The sequence below is a fragment of the Tachyglossus aculeatus genome, chromosome 5 (assembly GCF_015852505.1).
Source record: "Tachyglossus aculeatus isolate mTacAcu1 chromosome 5, mTacAcu1.pri, whole genome shotgun sequence".
Lineage (NCBI taxonomy): Eukaryota > Metazoa > Chordata > Mammalia > Monotremata > Tachyglossidae > Tachyglossus > Tachyglossus aculeatus.
This window is the reverse complement of record NC_052070.1, coordinates 8,648,803-8,666,486: the sequence shown is the minus strand read 5'-3', so window position 1 is coordinate 8,666,486 and position 17,684 is coordinate 8,648,803. Positions and strand designations below refer to the sequence as shown.

The following is a 17,684-nucleotide window of genomic DNA, read 5'->3' as shown; positions in this document are numbered from 1 at the left end:
TGCCATTATTATTATTATCCAACTGTCTCTATATGTTGCCGATTTGTATTTCCCAAGCGCTTAGTCCAGTGCTCTGCACACAGTAAGCACTCAATAAAAATGATTGAATGAATGAATGAATAAATACGATTGAATGAATGAATGAATCCCCATTTTAATGATGGCATTTTATTCAGCGCTTATTATGCGCAAAGCACTGTTCTAAGCGCTGGGGGGATACAAGGTGATCAGGTTGTCCCACGTGGGGCTCACAGTCTTCATCCCCATTTTACAGATGAGGGAACTGAGGCCCAGAGAAGTGAAGTGACTTTTTAGACTGTGAGCCCACTGTTGGGTAGGGACTGTCTCTATATGTTGCCAACTTGTACTTCCCAAGCGCTTAGTACAGTGCTCTGCACACAGTAAGCGCTCAATAAATACGATTGATGATGAAGTGACTGGCCCAAAGTCACACAGCTGACAGTTGGCAGAGCGGGGATTAGAACCCATGACCTCTGACTCCCAAGCCCGGGCTCCGTCCTCTGAGCCGGTGGCATCCGGAGGATTGGAGGGAACTGAGGCACAGAGAAGTTGCCCCAAATCGCCCAGCTGACAGTTGGCGGAGCCCGGGATTTGAACCCACGACCTCTGACTCCAAAGCCCGGGCTCTTGCCACTGAGCCACGCTGCTTCTCTACAGCTACTACAGATACTTCTAAGGCCCAAAGAAGCGAAGTGACTCGCTCAAGGTCACACAGCAGATGAGCGGTGGAGCCAGGATTAGAACTCAGGTCCCTTCGATGCCCAGACCCTAACCGTTGGATCTCCAGAGGCCGGCCGGGCTGCTCCGGCGTCAGGCTCGGTGGTCGGCGGGCCTCTCGCCTCCCGACTGCGGCCCAGTCTGCTCGTCGTCCGCGAAGGGGTAGTGTCTGTGCGTGTCGATCCTGCGGGGAAGAATTGGGCAGCGGGCGAGTCCCCCCTCGCCCACCGCCACTCCCCGGGGTAGGGGGTCTGCCCATCCCGTGCCCACTCTTTGGAAGTGGGATGAGCGCTCTGGAGTTTCTAGACTGTGAGCCCACTGTTGGGTCCGGACCGTCCCTATATGTTGCCAACTTGGACTTCCCAAGCGCTCAGTCCAGTGCTCTGCACACAGTAAGCGCTCAATAAATACGATTGAATGAATGGAGTGGGAATTATATATGTATATATGTTTGTACATATTTATTACTCTATTTTATTTGTACATATCTATTCTATTTATTTTATTTTGTGCCGGGATTTGAACCCATGACCTCTGACTCCCAAGCCCGGGCTCTTTCCACTGAGCCATGCTGCTTCTCGAGATTATCACTCTTTCTTGCTGTATTGTCCTTTCCCAGCAGCGTGGCTCAGTGGCAAGAGCCCGGGCTTGGGAGTCAGACTGGGTCATGGGTTCAAATCCTGGCACCGCCACTTCTCAGCTGTGTGACTCGGGGCAAGTCACTTCACTTCTCTGGGCCTCAGTGACCTCATCTGTGAAATGGGGATGAAGACTGTGAGCCCCACGGGGGACATCCGATCACCTTGTATCTCCCCCAGTGCTTAGAACAGTGCTTGGCACATAGTAAGCGCTTAACAAATACCATCATTATTATCATTATTACAGTGCTCTGCACACAGTAAGTGCATAATAAATACGATTGAATGAATGAATGAGTGGTCCTGGGTGCGAGACAGTTCCCAAGTTAACCTTTTAAGGCCTCTTCTGTCGGACTGCCACAGACGGTTGAAAAACAGCATGGTCCAGTTGGTAATAATAATAATAATAATAATAGTAACAATAATAATAATAATTAATGTGGTATTTGTTCATTCATTCATTCATTCAATTGTATTTATTAAGTGCTTACTGTGTGCAGAGCACTGTACTAAGCGCTTGGGAAGTACAAGTTGGCAACATTTGTTAAGCACTGACTACGTGCCAGGCACTGTACTAAGCTCTGGGGTGGATACAAACAAAGTCACAGACACAGTTCCTGGCCCCCATGCAGCTCACAGTCTTAATCCCCATTTTACAGATGAGGAAACTGAGGCACGGAGAAGTTAAAGGACTTGCCCAAGGCCACACAGCAGGCACGTGGCGGAGCCGGGATTAGAACTCATGACCTTCTGAGTCCCAAGTCCGGGCTCTATCCACTACGCCATGGACCCAGAGGAATTGGGTTCTCATTCTGGCTCTTGTCCGTTTATTGCTATATTGTGCTCTTCCACGCGTTTAGTACAGTGCTCTGCACAGAGTAAGAGCTCAATAAATACGATTCTCTAGACTATGAACTCATCTTCAGACTGTAAGCTCGTTGTGGGCAGGGAATGTGTCTGTTTATTGTTATACTGTCCTCTCCCAAGTGCTTAGTCCAGTGCTCTGCACTCAGTAAGGCCTCCATAAATACGATTGACTGACTGACAATAGAAGTTGTCTGCTGGGTGGCCTTGGGCAAGTCACCTCACTTAATAATACTACTAATAATAACGGTATTCATTAAGCGCTTACTATGTGCCAAGCACTGTTCTAAGCGCTGGGGAGGTTACAAGGTGATCAGGCTGTCCCATGGGGGGGCTCACCGTCTTCATCCCCGTTTTACAGATGAGGTGACTGAGGCCCAGAGAAGTGAAGCGACTTGCCCAAAGTCACCCAGCTGACAATAGGCAGAGCCGGGATTAGAACCCATGACCTCTGACTCCAAAGCCCGGGCTCTTACCACTGAGCAGCTCTGCTTCCCTCTCTGGGCCTCAGTCACCTCAGCCGTGAAATGGGGCTTTAACCCCCTTCCCTCCTGCCCGACCGGCGAGCCCCGTGTGGGACAGGGACCGTCATCATCAATCGTATTTATTGAGCGCTTACTATGTGCAGAGCACTGTACTAAGCGCTTGGGAAGTACAAATTGGCAACATATAGAGACAGTCCCTACCCAACAGTGGGCTCACAGTCTAAAAGGGGGAGACCGTCCAAACCGATGAGCCGGTACCTTCCCCAGCGCTTAGTACAGGGCTCATCATCGTCATCAATCGTATTTATTGAGCACTTACTGTGTGCAGAGCACTGTACTAAGCGCTTGGGAAGTCCAAGTTGGCAACATAGAGAGACAGTCCCTACCCAACAGTGGGCTCACAGTCTAAAAGGGGGAGACCGTCCAAACCGATGAGCCGGTACCTTCCCCAGCGCTTAGTACAGGGCTCATCATCGTCGTCAATCGTATTTATTGAGCGCTTACTGTGTGCAGAGCACTGTACTAAGCGCTTGGGAAGTCCAAGTTGGCAACATAGAGAGACAGTCCCTACCCAACAGTGGGCTCACAGTCTAAAAGGGGGAGACTGTCCAAACCGATGAGCTGGTGCCTTCCCCAGCGCTTAGTACAGGGCTCATCATCGTCATCAATCGTATTTATTGAGCGCTTACTGTGTGCAGAGCACTGTACTAAGCGCTTGGGAAGTCCAAGTTGGCAACATAGAGAGACAGTCCCAACCCAACAGTGGGCTCACAGTCTAAAAGGGGGAGACCGTCCAAACCGATGAGCCGGTACCTCCCACAGCGCTTAGTACAGGGCTCATCATCGTCGTCAATCGTATTTATTGAGCGCTTACTGTGTGCAGAGCACTGTACTAAGCGCTTGGGAAGTCCAAGTTGGCAACATAGAGAGACGGGCCCTACCCAACAGTGGGCTCACAGTCTAAAAGGGGGAGACCGTCCAAACCGATGAGCCGGTACCTTCCCCAGCGCTTAGTACAGGGCTCATCATCGTCGTCAATCGTATTTATTGAACGCTTACTATGTGCAGAGCACTGTACTAAGCGCTTGGGAAGTCCAAGTTGGCAACATATAGAGACGGTCCCTACCCAACGGTGGGCTCACAGTCTAAAAGGGCTATAGGCCCATAGTGAGCGCGGAACAGGTTGGGAAAATTCAGCCCTGCTCCCTTCCTGCCTCAGTGGCGGCAGGAGATGGGGGGGTCGGGGGGCGTGGGTTGAGGGGGGTCGCGGCCCCGGGGGGACAGAGGGAGGACCGTCCTCGCCGAGAGTGGACACCCCTCGCTCACCCGAAGGAGTCCCAGGGCATGGCTCTCTGGTTCCGGTTCAGCCCTCCAAGGGCCTCCATCTCCTCCGGGCTCAGGGAGAAGTCGGTGACCTGTCGGGGGGGGAGAGGACGAGGGGCATCGGGCGGCCACAACGTGGCTCAGTGCCTTAATAATGATAATAATAATAATAATAATAATGATAATAATAATAATGGCACTTTTGAAGCGCTTACTACATGCAAAGCACTGTTCTAAGTGCCGGGGGGATACAAGGTGATCAGGTTGTCCCACGTGGGGCTCACAGTCATCATCCCCATTTTACAGATGAGGGAACTGAGGCTCAGAGTAGTGAAGTGACTTGCCCAAAGTCACACAGCTGACAAGTGGTGGAGCCGGGATTTGAACCCATGACCTCTGACTCCAAAGCCCGGCCACTTTCCCCTGAGCCACGCTGCTCATCCACTGTGTGGCTTTGGGCATGTCCCTTCACTTCTCTGGGCCTCAGTTCCCTCCTCTGTCAAATGGGGATGGAGACTGTGAGCCTCCCGGGGGACCACTTGATCACATTGTAACCTCCCCAGTGCTTAGAACTGTGCTTTACACATAGTAAGCGCTTAATAAATTTATTTTACTTTGCATATTTACTATTCTATTTATTTTGTTAATGATGTGCATCTAGCTTTAATTCTATTTGTTCTGACAACTTGACACCCGTCCACATGTTTTGTTTTGCCGTCCGTCTCCCCCTTCTAGACCACGAGCCCGCTGTTGGGTCAGGACCGTCTCTAGATGTTGCCGACTTGTACTTCCCAAGCGCTTAGTCCAGTGCTCTGAACACAGTAAGCGCTCAATAAATACAATTGATTGATTGTACTTCCGAAGCGTTTAGTCCAGTGCTCTGCACACAGTAAGCGCTCACTAAATACGATTGAGTGAATGAATGAATGAATGAATAAATGCCATTATTATTATTAGTAGTAGTAGTAGTATGGTGGTGAGGAGCTGGGCCTGGTCAGCCCAAAGGAGCTGGGGGTCCCGCTTGGTGCTGGTGGGGCGGCGGGGGCGGAGGCGGCGGGGAGGGCTGAGCCTGGGTGTGGTGGGTGACGTGGTGGGGGCTGGACTGCGAGCCCACTGTTGGGTAGGGACCGGCTCTCCATGTTGCCAACTTGGACTTCCCAAGCGCTTAGTCCAGTGCTCTGCACACAGTAAGTGCTCAATAAATGTGATTGAATGGGTGAATGGAGGATGGGCAGGATGGGAGAGGCTGGTTGGTAGAGGCAGGGCTGGAGGATGGGCATTATCACTTCTCTGGGCCTCAGTTTCCTCGTCTGTAAGGTGGGGATGAAGACCGTGAGCCCCACGTGGGATGGCCTGATCTCGCTGTATCCTCCCCAGCGCTTGGAGCAGTGCTTTGCGTGTAGTAAGTGCTTAATAAATACCATCATTATTATTATTATCATCGTCAATCGTATTTATTGAGCGCTTACTGTGTGCAGAGCACTGTACTAAGCGCTTGGGAAGTACAAGTTGGTAACATATAGAGACGGTCCCTACCCAACAGTGGGCTCACAGTCTAAAGTCTTAAAGTCTAAAAGTCTGTATTATTATTACATATTTATTACTCTATTTTACTTGTCCATATTTATTCTATTGATTTTATTTTGTTAATAGGTTTTGTTTTGTCGTCTGTCTCCCCCTTCTAGCCTGTGAGCCCGCTGTTGGGTAGGGACCGTCTCTAGATGTTGCCGACTTGGACTTCCCAAGCGCTTAGTCCAGTGCTCTGCACACAGTAAGCGCTCAATAAATGTGATTGAATGGGTGAATGGAGGATGGGCAGGATGGGAGAGGCTGGTTGGTAGAGGCAGGGCTGGAGGATGGGCATTATCACTTCTCTGGGCCTCAGTTTCCTCATCTGTAAGGTGGGGATGAAGACCGTGAGCCCCACGTGGGATGGCCTGATCTCGTTGTATCCTCCCCAGCGCTTGGAGCAGTGCTTTGCGTGTAGTAAGTGCTTAATAAATACCATCATTATTATTATTATCATCGTCAATCGTATTTATTGAGCGCTTACTGTGTGCAGAGCACTGTACTAAGCGCTTGGGAAGTACAAGTTGGTAACATATAGAGACGGTCCCTACCCAACAGTGGGCTCACAGTCTAAAGTCTTAAAGTCTAAAAGTCTGTATTATTATTACATATTTATTACTCTATTTTACTTGTCCATATTTATTCTATTGATTTTATTTTGTTAATAGGTTTTGTTTTGTTGTCTGTCTCCCCCTTCTAGCCTGTGAGCCCGCTGTTGGGTAGGGACCGTCTCTAGATGTTGCCGACTTGGACTTCCCAAGCGCTTAGTCCACTGCTCTGCACCCAATAAGCGCTCAATAAATACGATTGAATGAATGAATGAATAGGTGGCACCAGGTGGGCCAAGATACCCCACAGCACCTGTATATGTGTCCGTACAGATTTATTACTCTATTTATTTTACTTGTACATATTTACTATTCTATTGATTTTATTTTGTTAATATGTGTTGCTTTGTTGTCTATCTTCCCCTTCTAGCCTGTGAGCCCGCTGTTGGGTAGGGACCGTCTCTAGATGTTGCCAACTTGGACTTCCCAAGCGCTTAGTACAGTGCTCTGCACACAGGAAGCGATGAATGAATGAATGAACCCCCCGCCCCGAGCCCGTGGCACCGTGGCAGAGAAGCAGCGCGGCTCAGTGGAAAGAGCCCGGGCTTTGGAGTTGGGGGTCATGGGTTCGAATCCCAGCTCCAACACTTGTCAGCTGTGTGACTTTGGGCAGGTCGCTTCACTTCTCTGGGCCTCAGTTCCCTCATCTATAAAATGGGGATGAAGACTGTGAGCTCCACGTGGGACAACCTGATCACTTTGTATCCTCCCCGCCCAGCACTTAGAACTGTGCTTTGCACATAGTAAGTGCTTAACCAATGCCATTATTATTATTATTATTATTCTCTGTGCCTCAGTTCCCTCATCTGTCAAATGGGGATGAAGACTGTGAGCTCCACGTGGGACAACCTGATCACTTTGTATCCCCCCACCCCCCAGCACTTAGAACAGTGCTTTGCACATAGTAAGTGCTTAACAAACACCATCATCATCATTATTATTATTCTCTGTGCCTCAGTTCCCTAATCTGTTAAATGGGTATGAAGACTGTGAGCCCCACCGTGGAACAACCTGCTCTCCGTGTAACCTCCCCAGCGCTTAGATCAGTGCTTTGCACATAGTAAGTGCCTAATAAATGCCACCATTATTATTATTACCTTTGCACATAGTAAGTGCTTAATAAATGTCATTATTATTATTATTATTATTATTATTATTATTATTATTATTATTACCTGGGCATTGGCCACAATCCTGGAAGGGGTGGCACTCTTGGGGATGGCACAGATGCCCCTCTGGAGGTGGTAACGGATCAGGATCTAGGAGAAGAACAGGGCATCAGGCCCGGCCCTGCCCCTCCCGCCCTCCCATCCCACCACGGAGGCCAGGAGGAATCCATTCAATCAATCAATCAATCAATCAATCAATCAATCATATTTATTGAGCCCTTACTGTGTGCAGAGCACTGTACTAAGCGCTTGGGAAGTACAAGTCGGCAACACATAGAGACGGTCCCCACCCAACAGCGGGCTCACAGTCTAGACGGGGGAGACAGAGAACAAAACCAAACATACTAACAAAATAAAATAAATAGAATAGATATGTACAAGTAAGATAAATAAATAAATAGAGTAATAAATATGTACAAACATCTATCCATATATACAGGTGCTGTGGGGAAGGGAAGGAGGTAAGATGGGGGGGATGGAGAGGGGGACGAGGGGGAGAGGAAGGAAGGGGCTCAGTCTGGGAAGGCCTCCTGGAGGAGGTGAGCTCTCAGCAGGGCCTTGAAGGGAGGAAGAGAGCTAGCTTGGCGGATGGGCAGAGGGATGTATATATGTTTGTACATATTTATTACTCTATTTTACTTGTACATATCTATTCTATTTATTTTGTTAATATGTTTTGTTTTGTTGTCTGTCTCCCCCTTCTAGACTGTGAGCCCGCTGTTGGGTAGGGGCCGTCTCCATATGTTGCTGACTTATACTTCCCAAGCGCTTAGTACAGTGCTCTGCACACAGTAAGCGCTCAATAAATACGATTGATTGATTGATTGATTGATCCTGCCCAAGCAGGCCTCCCCTTCCACACCTCCTTTTCCCCCCGCCACCCACGGCCGGGCTGGGTGGGATGGGGCCGGGCGTTGGGTCCAGGGCTTCGGTGAGCACCTGGGCGCTCTGTTTCCCGTGTCTCCGGGCGATCTCCTTCACCGTGGGGGCTTCCAGGACCTTCCGGGGTCCGTCCGGGGGTGGAGGCCTCCGGGGCAAGACCGGTGGTCAGCAGCAGTCCACCTCCTGCTGCCCACTGGGGTCGTGGCCCCCGGGACCCTCGGCCCCTGGGATCACAGCCCCTGGGGTCAGGAGCCACGGCAGGCACTCAATAAATGCGCTAGACTGACTAGGATGGCGGGCCCTGGGGTCGTGACCCCGTCGCTCCGAGCCCCCGTCAGTCAGTCGGTATTTATTGAACGCTTACTGTGTGCCGAGCACTGGACTGAGCGCTTGGGACAGAAAACTATAGTAGGCCCGGGCCCAGTTGAGGGCCTGTGGGTGGCCCAACTGCTTCCCGCTTCCCTTCCCCGGCAGCTGGAAGCACCGAGTCCGGAATCCCGCATGGCCGGAACGCTTCCTGCTTGGACAACAGTCTCCCAACTCCCCTCCGTCTCTCCCAGGGACGGTCGCTTCCTCCCTCCTCCTCCTGCCATTGAGGCGGTTGAGTAAGAGCTCAATGTAATAATGATAATGATGGTATCTGTTAAGCGCTTACTATGTGCAAAGCAGTGTTCTAAGCGCTGGATGCCGCCCTGACCGCTAGTCCAGCCTCCCCAGCATCCCCTGTGTGACTTTGGGAAAGTCACTTCACTTCTCTGTGCCTCAGTGACCTCATCTGTAAAATGGGGATTAAGGCTGTGAGCCCCATGTGGGACAACCTGATCACCTTGTATCCCTCAGTGCTTAGAACAGTGCTTTCATTCATTCAGTCGTATTTATTGAGCGCTTACTGTGTGCAGAGCACTGTACTAAGCGCTTGGAAAGTATAAGTTGGCAACATATCGAGACGGTCCCTACCCAACAGCGGGCTCAGCTTTGCACGTAGGAGGCGCTTAACAAATACTATTATTATCCCCTGGGGCACAGGATAACCCCAGAGGGATTCCTCCATCCGCTCGGAAAACCGAGCCAAGGACGGGGCCGATGGAGAGCGGTCCCCCGGTTGCCCTGGGAGAGACCAGGCCACCCTCAGTGTCCCTTTCTGGGAAATGGGCAGCCCAATCCACACATCCCCATGATGGTGAAGGGATGGGGACACCAGGATTCTCCGGGAAGAGGAGCGAGAGAAGGAGAGAGGTTGGGGTAGGGTGGGATGGGGAGCAGGGGAGGCTCACAGGGCCGGGGCCGGCCCCCCGAGCGGGCTGTAGGCCGTGAGGACGATCTTCTGGGATTGGCAGAATTCCACCAGTTTCGTCTGGGTCAGGTAGGGGTGCAGTTCCACCTGGAGAAGGAGGGCAGGCTGGGACCTGGCAGGTGGGCCTGAGTGCGAATGCCGCCCCCCACCCCTCCGAGCCCCGTGGCTCCGTCTCCAGCCCCTCCCCGGGCCTCGGTCTTCCCATCCGTCCGAACACTGGGGCCCAGGCCTGCCCCATTTTCCACAGACACGGCACATTAATAATAATAATAATGACATTTGTTAAGCGCTTACTATGTGCAGAGCACTGCTCCAAGCGCTGGGGAGGTTACAAAGTGATATAGTAATAATAATGATGGCATTTGTTCAGTGCTTACTATGTGCAGAGCACTGTTCTAAGCGCTGGGGGGGGGGTACAAGGTGATCAAGTTGTCCCACATGGGGCTCACAGTCTTAATCTCCATTTTACAGATGAGGTCACTGGGGCTCAGAGAAGTTAAGTGACTTGCCCAAGGTCACACAGCAGATGTGGTGGAGTTGGGATTCGAACCCTGAATGTAACCGGTCCCCGTCGGCGTTACCAAAATCCACCCCCTCCACCTGCGCGTGGGACCCCGTTCTTTCGCACTTCATCCCATCACTTGCCTCCTCTCTTCTTCCCTCCTTAACTGCCATCTTCAACAGTTCGCTCTCCAGTGGCTTCTTCTCCACTGCTTACAAACACGCCTATGTCTCTCCTATCCTAAAAAAACCCTCCCTCCAGTTTTCACCCCACTTCCCTCCTCCCTTTCCTCTCCAAACTCCTTGAGTGGGTCGTCTACACCGCCTTCCCAAATTCCTCTCCTCCGATTCTCTCCTTGACCCCCTCCGATCTGGCTTCTGTCCCCTTTGTTCCACAGAATCCGCCCTCTCAGAGGTCACCGATGACCTCCTTCTTGCCGAATCCAACGGTTTCTACTCCATCCTCCTCCTCCTCCACCTCTCAGCTGCCTTCGACACTGTGGACCGCCCCTTCTCCTGGAAACATGATCCAACCTCGCCTTCACTGACTCGTCCTCTCCTGGTTCTCCTCCTATCTCTCCGGCCGCTCATTCTCAATCCCTTTCCCGGGCTCCTCCTCAGCCCCCCTAACTGAGGGAGTCCCTCAAGGTGCAAATCTGGGTCCCCTCCTCTTCTCCATCTCCACCCTTGGAGAAATTCATTCCCACGGCTTCAACTCCCACCTCTCTGTGGATAATTCCCAAATCTCCATCTCCAGCCCTAATCTCTCTCCCTGTCTGCAGTCTCGCATCTCCTCCTCCTGCCTTCAAGACATCGCTGCTTGGATGTCCTCCTGTCACCTCCAACTTAACAATCTAAAACAGAAATTCTTCTCTTGCCACCCAAACCCAGTCCTCCCCTGACTTTCCCATCATTATAAACGGCCCCACCATCCTTTCTGTCTCACAAACTCATAACCTTTGACTCCTCTCTCTCATTCAACCCACCCATTCAATCCATCACTAAATCCTGTCAGTTCTACCTTCGAGACATCTCTAAATTCCACCTCTTCCTCTCCATCCAAACTGCTACATCAGTGCAAGCGCTTCTCCTCTCCCGCCTTGATTACTGTAACAGCCTCCTCAGTACCCTTGCTTGGAAAATGGGGGTTAAGAGTGTGAGCCCCATGTATAATTCTATTTATTTGGATGTCTACTTGTTTTGTTTTGTTGTCTGTCTCCCCCTTCTAGACTGTGAGCCCGTTGTGGGGTAGGGACCATCTCTAGATGGGGAAGCAGCATGGCTCAGGGGAAAGAGCCCGGGCTTTGGAGTCAGAGGTCAAGGGTTCAAATCCCGGCTCCGCCAATTGTGAGCTGTGTGACTTTGGGCAAGTCACTTCACTTCTCTGGGCCTCAGTTACCTCATCTGGAAAATGGGGATGAAGACTGTGAGCCCCCTGTGGGACAACTTGATCACTTTGTAACCTCCCCAGCGCTTAGAACAGTGCTTTGCACATAGTAAGCGCTTAACAAATACCATCATCATTATTATTATTAGATGTTGCCGATTTGTACTTTCCAAGCGCTTAGTCCAGTGCTCTGCATGCGGTAAGTGCTCAGTAAATACGACTGAATGAACGAATGAATGGCACATAGTCGGCGCTTAATATGGCATAAAGTGAAGTGGCATAGCATAGTGGATAGAGCCCGTCCCTGGGAGTCAGAAGAACCTGGGTTCTCAACCCGGCTCTGCCACTTGTCTGCTGTGAGACCTTGGGCAAGTCACTTCACTTCTCTGGGCCTCAGTTCCCTCATCTGTATAAGGGGGATGAGGACCGTGAGCCCCACGTGGGAGAGGGACTGCATCCAACCTGATTAGCTTGTATCTCCTCCGGCGCTTAGTACAGTGATAAGTGCTTAACAATTACCATTCTCATTATTACTATTAATAATAATAATGATGGCATTTGTTAAGCGCTTACTATGTGCCAAGCGCTGTTCTAAGCGCTGGGGGGATACAAGGTAATCAGGTTGTCCAACGTGGGGCTCACAGTCTTAGTCCCCATTTTCCAGATGAGGGAACTGAGGGCCCAGAGAAGTGAAGTGACTTGCCCAAAGTCACACAGCCGACAGTTGGCAGAGTGGGGATTAGAACTCATGACCTCTGACACCCAAGCCCGGCATCCGGAAGAGTGGAGTCCCTTCTAGACTGTGAGCCCACTGTTGGGTCGGGACCGTCTCTATATGTTGCCAACTTGGGCTTCCCAAGCGCTTAGTCCAGTGCTCTGCACAAAGTAAGCGCTCAATAAATACGATTGATTGATTGATTGAGGGTGGCCAATTGGGGGGCCGTGTCTTGCCTGGTTGACCTCTGGCCGGATGGAACAGGCCCCCAGAAGTCGCTGCAGTTGGGCCACGTTGAAGTTGGACACGCCGATGGCCCTCACCAGACCTTCCTCCACTAGCCTCTCCATGGCCTGCAAAACAGTTCGGGGGGTGGGGGACAGAGCATTCATTCACCCATTCAGTCGTATTTATTGAGCGCTTCCTGTGTGCCGAGCACTGGACTAAGTGCTTGGGAGGTACAGGTGGGCAACATCTAGAGAGGGTCCCCACCCGACAACAGGCTCACCGTCTAGAAGGGGGAGACGGACAACAACAATAATAATAATAATAATAATAATAATGGTATTTGTTAAGCGCTTACTATGTGCAGTCTAGTCTACTAGACTGTGAACCCGCTGTTCACTCATTCAATTGTATTTCTTGAGCGCTTACTGTGTGCAGAGCACTGGACTAAGCACTTGGGAAGTACAAGTTGGCAACATATAGAGACGGTCCCTACCCCACAATGGGCTCACTTTCTAGAAGGGCGAGACAGACAATAACAACAATAATAATAACAATAATAATAATAATAATAATAATGGTATTTGTTAAGCGCTTACTATGAGCAGTCTAGTCTTCTAGACTGTGAGCCCACTGTTCATTAGTATTTATTGAGCACTTACTGTGTGCAGAACACTGTACTAAGCGCTTGGGAAGTACAAGTTGGCAACATACAGAGATGGTCCCTACCCCACAGCGGGCTCACTGTCTAGAAGGGGGAGACAGACAACAACAACAACAACAACAACAACAACAACAATAATAATAATAATGGTATTTGTTAAGCGCTTACTATGTGTAGTCTAGTCTACGAGACTGTGAACCCACTGTTCATTCATTCAATCGTATTTATCGAGCGCTTACTGTGTGCAGAGCACTGTACTAGGCGCTTGGGAAGTACAAGTTGGCAACATATAGAGACGGTCCCTACCCCACAACAGGCTCACCATCTAGAAGGGGGAGACAGACAACAAGAACAATAATAATAATAATAATAATAATAATAATAATAATAATAATGGTATTTGTTAAGTGCTTTCTATGTGCAGTCTAGTCTTCTAGACTGTGAACCCACTGTTCATTCATTCAATCGTGTTTATTGAGCGCTTACTGTGTGCAGAGCACTGTACTAAGCGCTTAGGAAGTACATGTTGGCAATATATAGAGACAGTCCCTACCCAACAGCGGGCTCACAGACTAGAAGACTGTATATATTTCCAACTTGTACTTCCCAAGCGCTTAGTACGGTGCTCTAAGCCACTGAGCCACGCTGCTTCTCTGGAAAATGGGGATCAAGACTGTGAGCCCTATATGGGACAGGGACTGTCTCTATATGTTGCCAACTTGTACTTCCCAAGCGCTTAGTACAGTGCTCTGCACACAGTAAGCACTCAATAAATACGATTGATTGATTGACTCAATTTGCTTGTAATAATAATAATAATAACAATAAAAAACAGTGTGGTATTGGTTAAGCGCTTACTATGTGCCAGGCACAGGGGTGGATATAAGCAAATCAGGCTGGGCCCAGTCCCTTGTCCCCCGTGGGGCTCAAGGTCTCAATCCTCATTTTCCAGATGAGGGAACTGAGGCACAGAGAAGTAAAGTGACTTGCCCAAGTCACACAGCAGACAAGTGGCAGAGCTGGGAGTAGAACCCAGGACCTTCTGACTCCCACGCTTGGGGTCTATAATAATAATAATAATGGTATTTGTTAAGCACTTACTCTGTGCCATGCACTGTTCTAAGCGCTGGAGTAGAAACAAGATAATCTGGTTGTACTACTGGGGTTTACTGTCTTAATCAATCAATCAATCAATCGTATTTATTGAGCCCTTACTGTGTGCAGAGCACTGTACTAAGCGCTTGGGAAGTACAAGTTGGCAACATATAGAGACAGTCCCTACCCAACAGTGGGCTCACAGTTTAAAAGTCTTAGTCATAGAGAAGCAGCGTGGCTCAGTGGAAAGAGCCCGGGCTTTGGAGTCAGAGGTCATGGGTTTGAATCCCGGTTCCACCACTTGCCAGTTGTGTGAGTTGGGGCAAGTCACTTAATTTGTCTGAGCCTCAGTTACCTCATCTGTAAAATGGAGATTAAAACTGTGAGCCCCTGATTACCTTGTATCCCCCACAGTGCTTGACATATAGTAAGTGCTTAACAAATGCCAATATTATTATTATTATTAATCCCCATTTTACAGATGGGGTAACGGAGTCACAGAGAAGTGAAGTGGCTTGCCCAAGGTCACACAGCAGACAAGTGGCGGAGCTGGAATTAGAACCCACGTCCTCTGACTCCCAAATCCACTGAGCCACGCTGCTTCTCTCCTGATACTGGTACTAATACCTGTCTACTTGTTTTGTTTTGTTGTCTGTCTCCCCCTTCTATAATAATAATAATAATAATGGCATTTATTAAGCGCTTACTATGTGCACAGCACTGTTCTAAGCGCTGGGGAGGTTACAAGGTGATCAGGTTGTCCCACGGGGGGCTCACAGTCTTAATCCCTATTTGCCAGATGAGGGAACTGAAGCACAGAGAAGTGAAGCGACTTGCCCGAAGTCACCCAGCTGACAATTGGCAGCATGGCAGAGAAGCAGCGTGGCTCAATGGAAAGAGCCCGGGCTTTGGAGTCAGAGGTCATGGGTTCGAATCCCGGCTCCACCACTGTCTGTTGTGTGACTTTGGGCAAGTCGCTTAACTTCTCTGAGCCTCAGTTACCTCATCTGTAAAATGGGGATTAAGACTGTGAGCCCCATGTGGGACAACTTAATCATCTTGTATCCCCTCCCCCAGCACTTAGAACAGTGCTTTGCACATAGTAAGCACTTAACAAATGCCATTATTATTATTATTATTATCATTATCCACCAAGCTAGCTCTCTTCCTCCCTTCGGGGCCCTACTGAGAGCTCACCTCCTCCAGGAGGCCTTCCCACACTCAGCCCCCTCCTTCCTCTCCCCCTCGTCCCCTCTCCATCCCCCCATCTTACCTCCTTCCCTTCCCCACAGCACCTGTATATATGGATATATGTTTGTACATATTTATTACTCTATTCATTTATTTATTTTACTTGTACATATCTATTCTATTTATTTTACTTTGTTAATATGTTTGGTTTTGTTCTCTGTCTCCCCCTTCTAGACTGTGAGCCCACTGTTGGGTAGGGACTGTCTCTATATGTTGCCAACTTGGACTTCCCAAGCGCTTAGTCCAGTGCTCTGCACACAGTAAGTGTTCAATAAATATGATTGATTGATTGATTAATTGGTGGAGCCGGGATTCAAACCGATGAACCCTGACTCCAAAGCCCGGGCTCTTTCCACTGAGCCACGCTGCTTCTAGACCGTGAGCCCGTTGTCGGGTAGGGACCGTCTCTCTCTGTTGCCGACTTGTACTTCCCAAGCGCTTAGTACAGTGCTCTGCACACAGTTAGCGCTCCATCAATGCGATAGAATGAATGAGAGTGGACTGGGGAATCCGCTGGCTCCTTCAGCCCCGGGCCTGTGTTCGAGCAGGAGGAGAGGGGACAGCAGGCCCTCCGGGCCTCACCTTCCACGTGTCCAGGTAATCGACGTCGGCCTGCAGTCTCAGCCCATTTTTCAGGGGCAGCAGCTCTCCACCGCGGTTCTGGGGAGGGAAGAGGCGTCAGAGGTCAGGGCGAGGGATGACCTCCATCACGAGGAGCGATGAGGGGGACGGAGCTTACTGTCTGGCCACCTCAGCCTGGCTGTGGAGGCCAATAATAATAATACGAATAATAATGACGGCATTTGTTAAGCGCTTCCTATGTGCAAAGCACCGTTCTAAGCGCTGGGGAAGTTACAAGGTGATCAGGTTGTCCCACGGGGGGCTCACAGTCTTCATCCCCATTTTCCAGATGAGGTCACTGAGGCCCAGGGAAGTGAAGTGACTTGCCCAGAGTCACACAGCGGACAATTGGTGGAGCAGGGATTTGAACCCATGACCTTTGACTCCCAAGCCCGGGCTCTCTCCATTAAGCCATGCTGCTTCTTACCCTTACTTCTCAGCAGCGTGGCTCAGTGGTAAGAGCACAGGCTTTGGAGTCAGAGGTCGTGGGTTCAAATCCCCGCTCTGCCACTTGTCAGCTGTGTGACTTTGGGCAAGTCACTTCACTTCTCTGGGCCTCAGTTCCCTCATCTGTAAAATGGGGATGAAGACTGTGAGTCCCACGTGGGACAACCTGATTACCTTGCATCTACCCCAGCGCTTAGAACAGTGCTTTGCACATAGTAAGCGCTTAATAAATGCCATTATTAGAGAAGCAGCGTGGCTCAGTGGAAAGAGCCTGGGCTTTGGAGTCAGAGGTCATGGGTTCTAATCCCCGCTCTGCCAACTGTCAGCTGTGTGACTTTGGGCAAGTCACTTCACTTCTCTGGGCCTCAGTTACCTCATCTGTAAAATGGGGATGAAGACTGTGAGCCCCAAGTGGGACCACCTGATCACCTTGTAACCTCCCCAGCACTTAGAACGGTGCTTTGCACATAGTAAGTGCTTAGTCAATCAATCAATCAATCGTATTTATTGAGCGCTTACTGTGTGCAGAGCACTGTACTAAGCACTTGGGAAGTCCAAGTTGGCAACATATCATCATCATCATCATCATCATCATCAATCGTATTTATTGACCGCTTACTGTGTGCAGAGCACTGGACTAAGCGCTTGGGAAGTCCAAGTTGGCAACATATAGAGACAGTCCCTACCCAACAGTGGGCTCACAGAAATGCCATTATTATTATTATTATTAATCCTCATTTTCCAGATGAGGTCACTGAGGCCCAGAGAAGTGACTTGCCCAAAGTCACACAGCTGACAAGTGGTGGAGCTGGGATTCGAACCCCTGACCTCTGACTCCCAAGCCCGGGCTCGTTCCACTGAGCCACGCTGCTTCTCTAGGGCCAAGAAAGCCGGTGCCCGCCCAGCCGTCCGCCGCCGTCCCCCTGGCCCCGTCCCGCGCGTGCCCCCCATCCCCAGACCCCCCGGGACCCCGGTACCTGGAAGGCCATGGGAGAGTGCATCAAGTAGAGGTCAAGGTGGTCCAACTTCCAGCTCCGCAGGGAGCTGAGGAAGGCCGGCCTCACGTCCCCGGGGTCGTGAAAGATGTTCCAAAGCTGCGCGGAAGAGCCGGGGGGGTGGGCGGAAGAGCTTGGTCGAACCAGCGTGGCTCAGTGGAAAGAGCCCGGGCTTTGGAGTCCGAGGTCATGGGTTCAAATCCCACCTCTGCC

General features: G+C 50.3%; 1 protein-coding gene across 1 annotated transcript in view; it reads right to left on the bottom strand.

Annotated features, from left to right (window-relative positions):
• Positions 1 to 831: 831 nt before the first annotated feature.
• LOC119928291 (aldo-keto reductase family 1 member B7-like) overlaps positions 832 to 17,684 on the bottom strand; it is a 39,552-nt gene continuing 22,699 nt past the window's right edge. The window contains exons 4-11 of the mRNA XM_038746427.1: positions 17,454 to 17,570; positions 15,991 to 16,068; positions 12,410 to 12,526; positions 9,551 to 9,657; positions 8,280 to 8,421; positions 7,401 to 7,484; positions 4,052 to 4,140; positions 832 to 922 (exon numbers count right to left, since the gene is read on the bottom strand). Of these exons, the coding sequence (XP_038602355.1) occupies positions 832 to 922; positions 4,052 to 4,140; positions 7,401 to 7,484; positions 8,280 to 8,421; positions 9,551 to 9,657; positions 12,410 to 12,526; positions 15,991 to 16,068; positions 17,454 to 17,570 (825 nt within the window). The remainder of the gene's footprint in view (positions 923 to 4,051; positions 4,141 to 7,400; positions 7,485 to 8,279; positions 8,422 to 9,550; positions 9,658 to 12,409; positions 12,527 to 15,990; positions 16,069 to 17,453; positions 17,571 to 17,684) is intronic.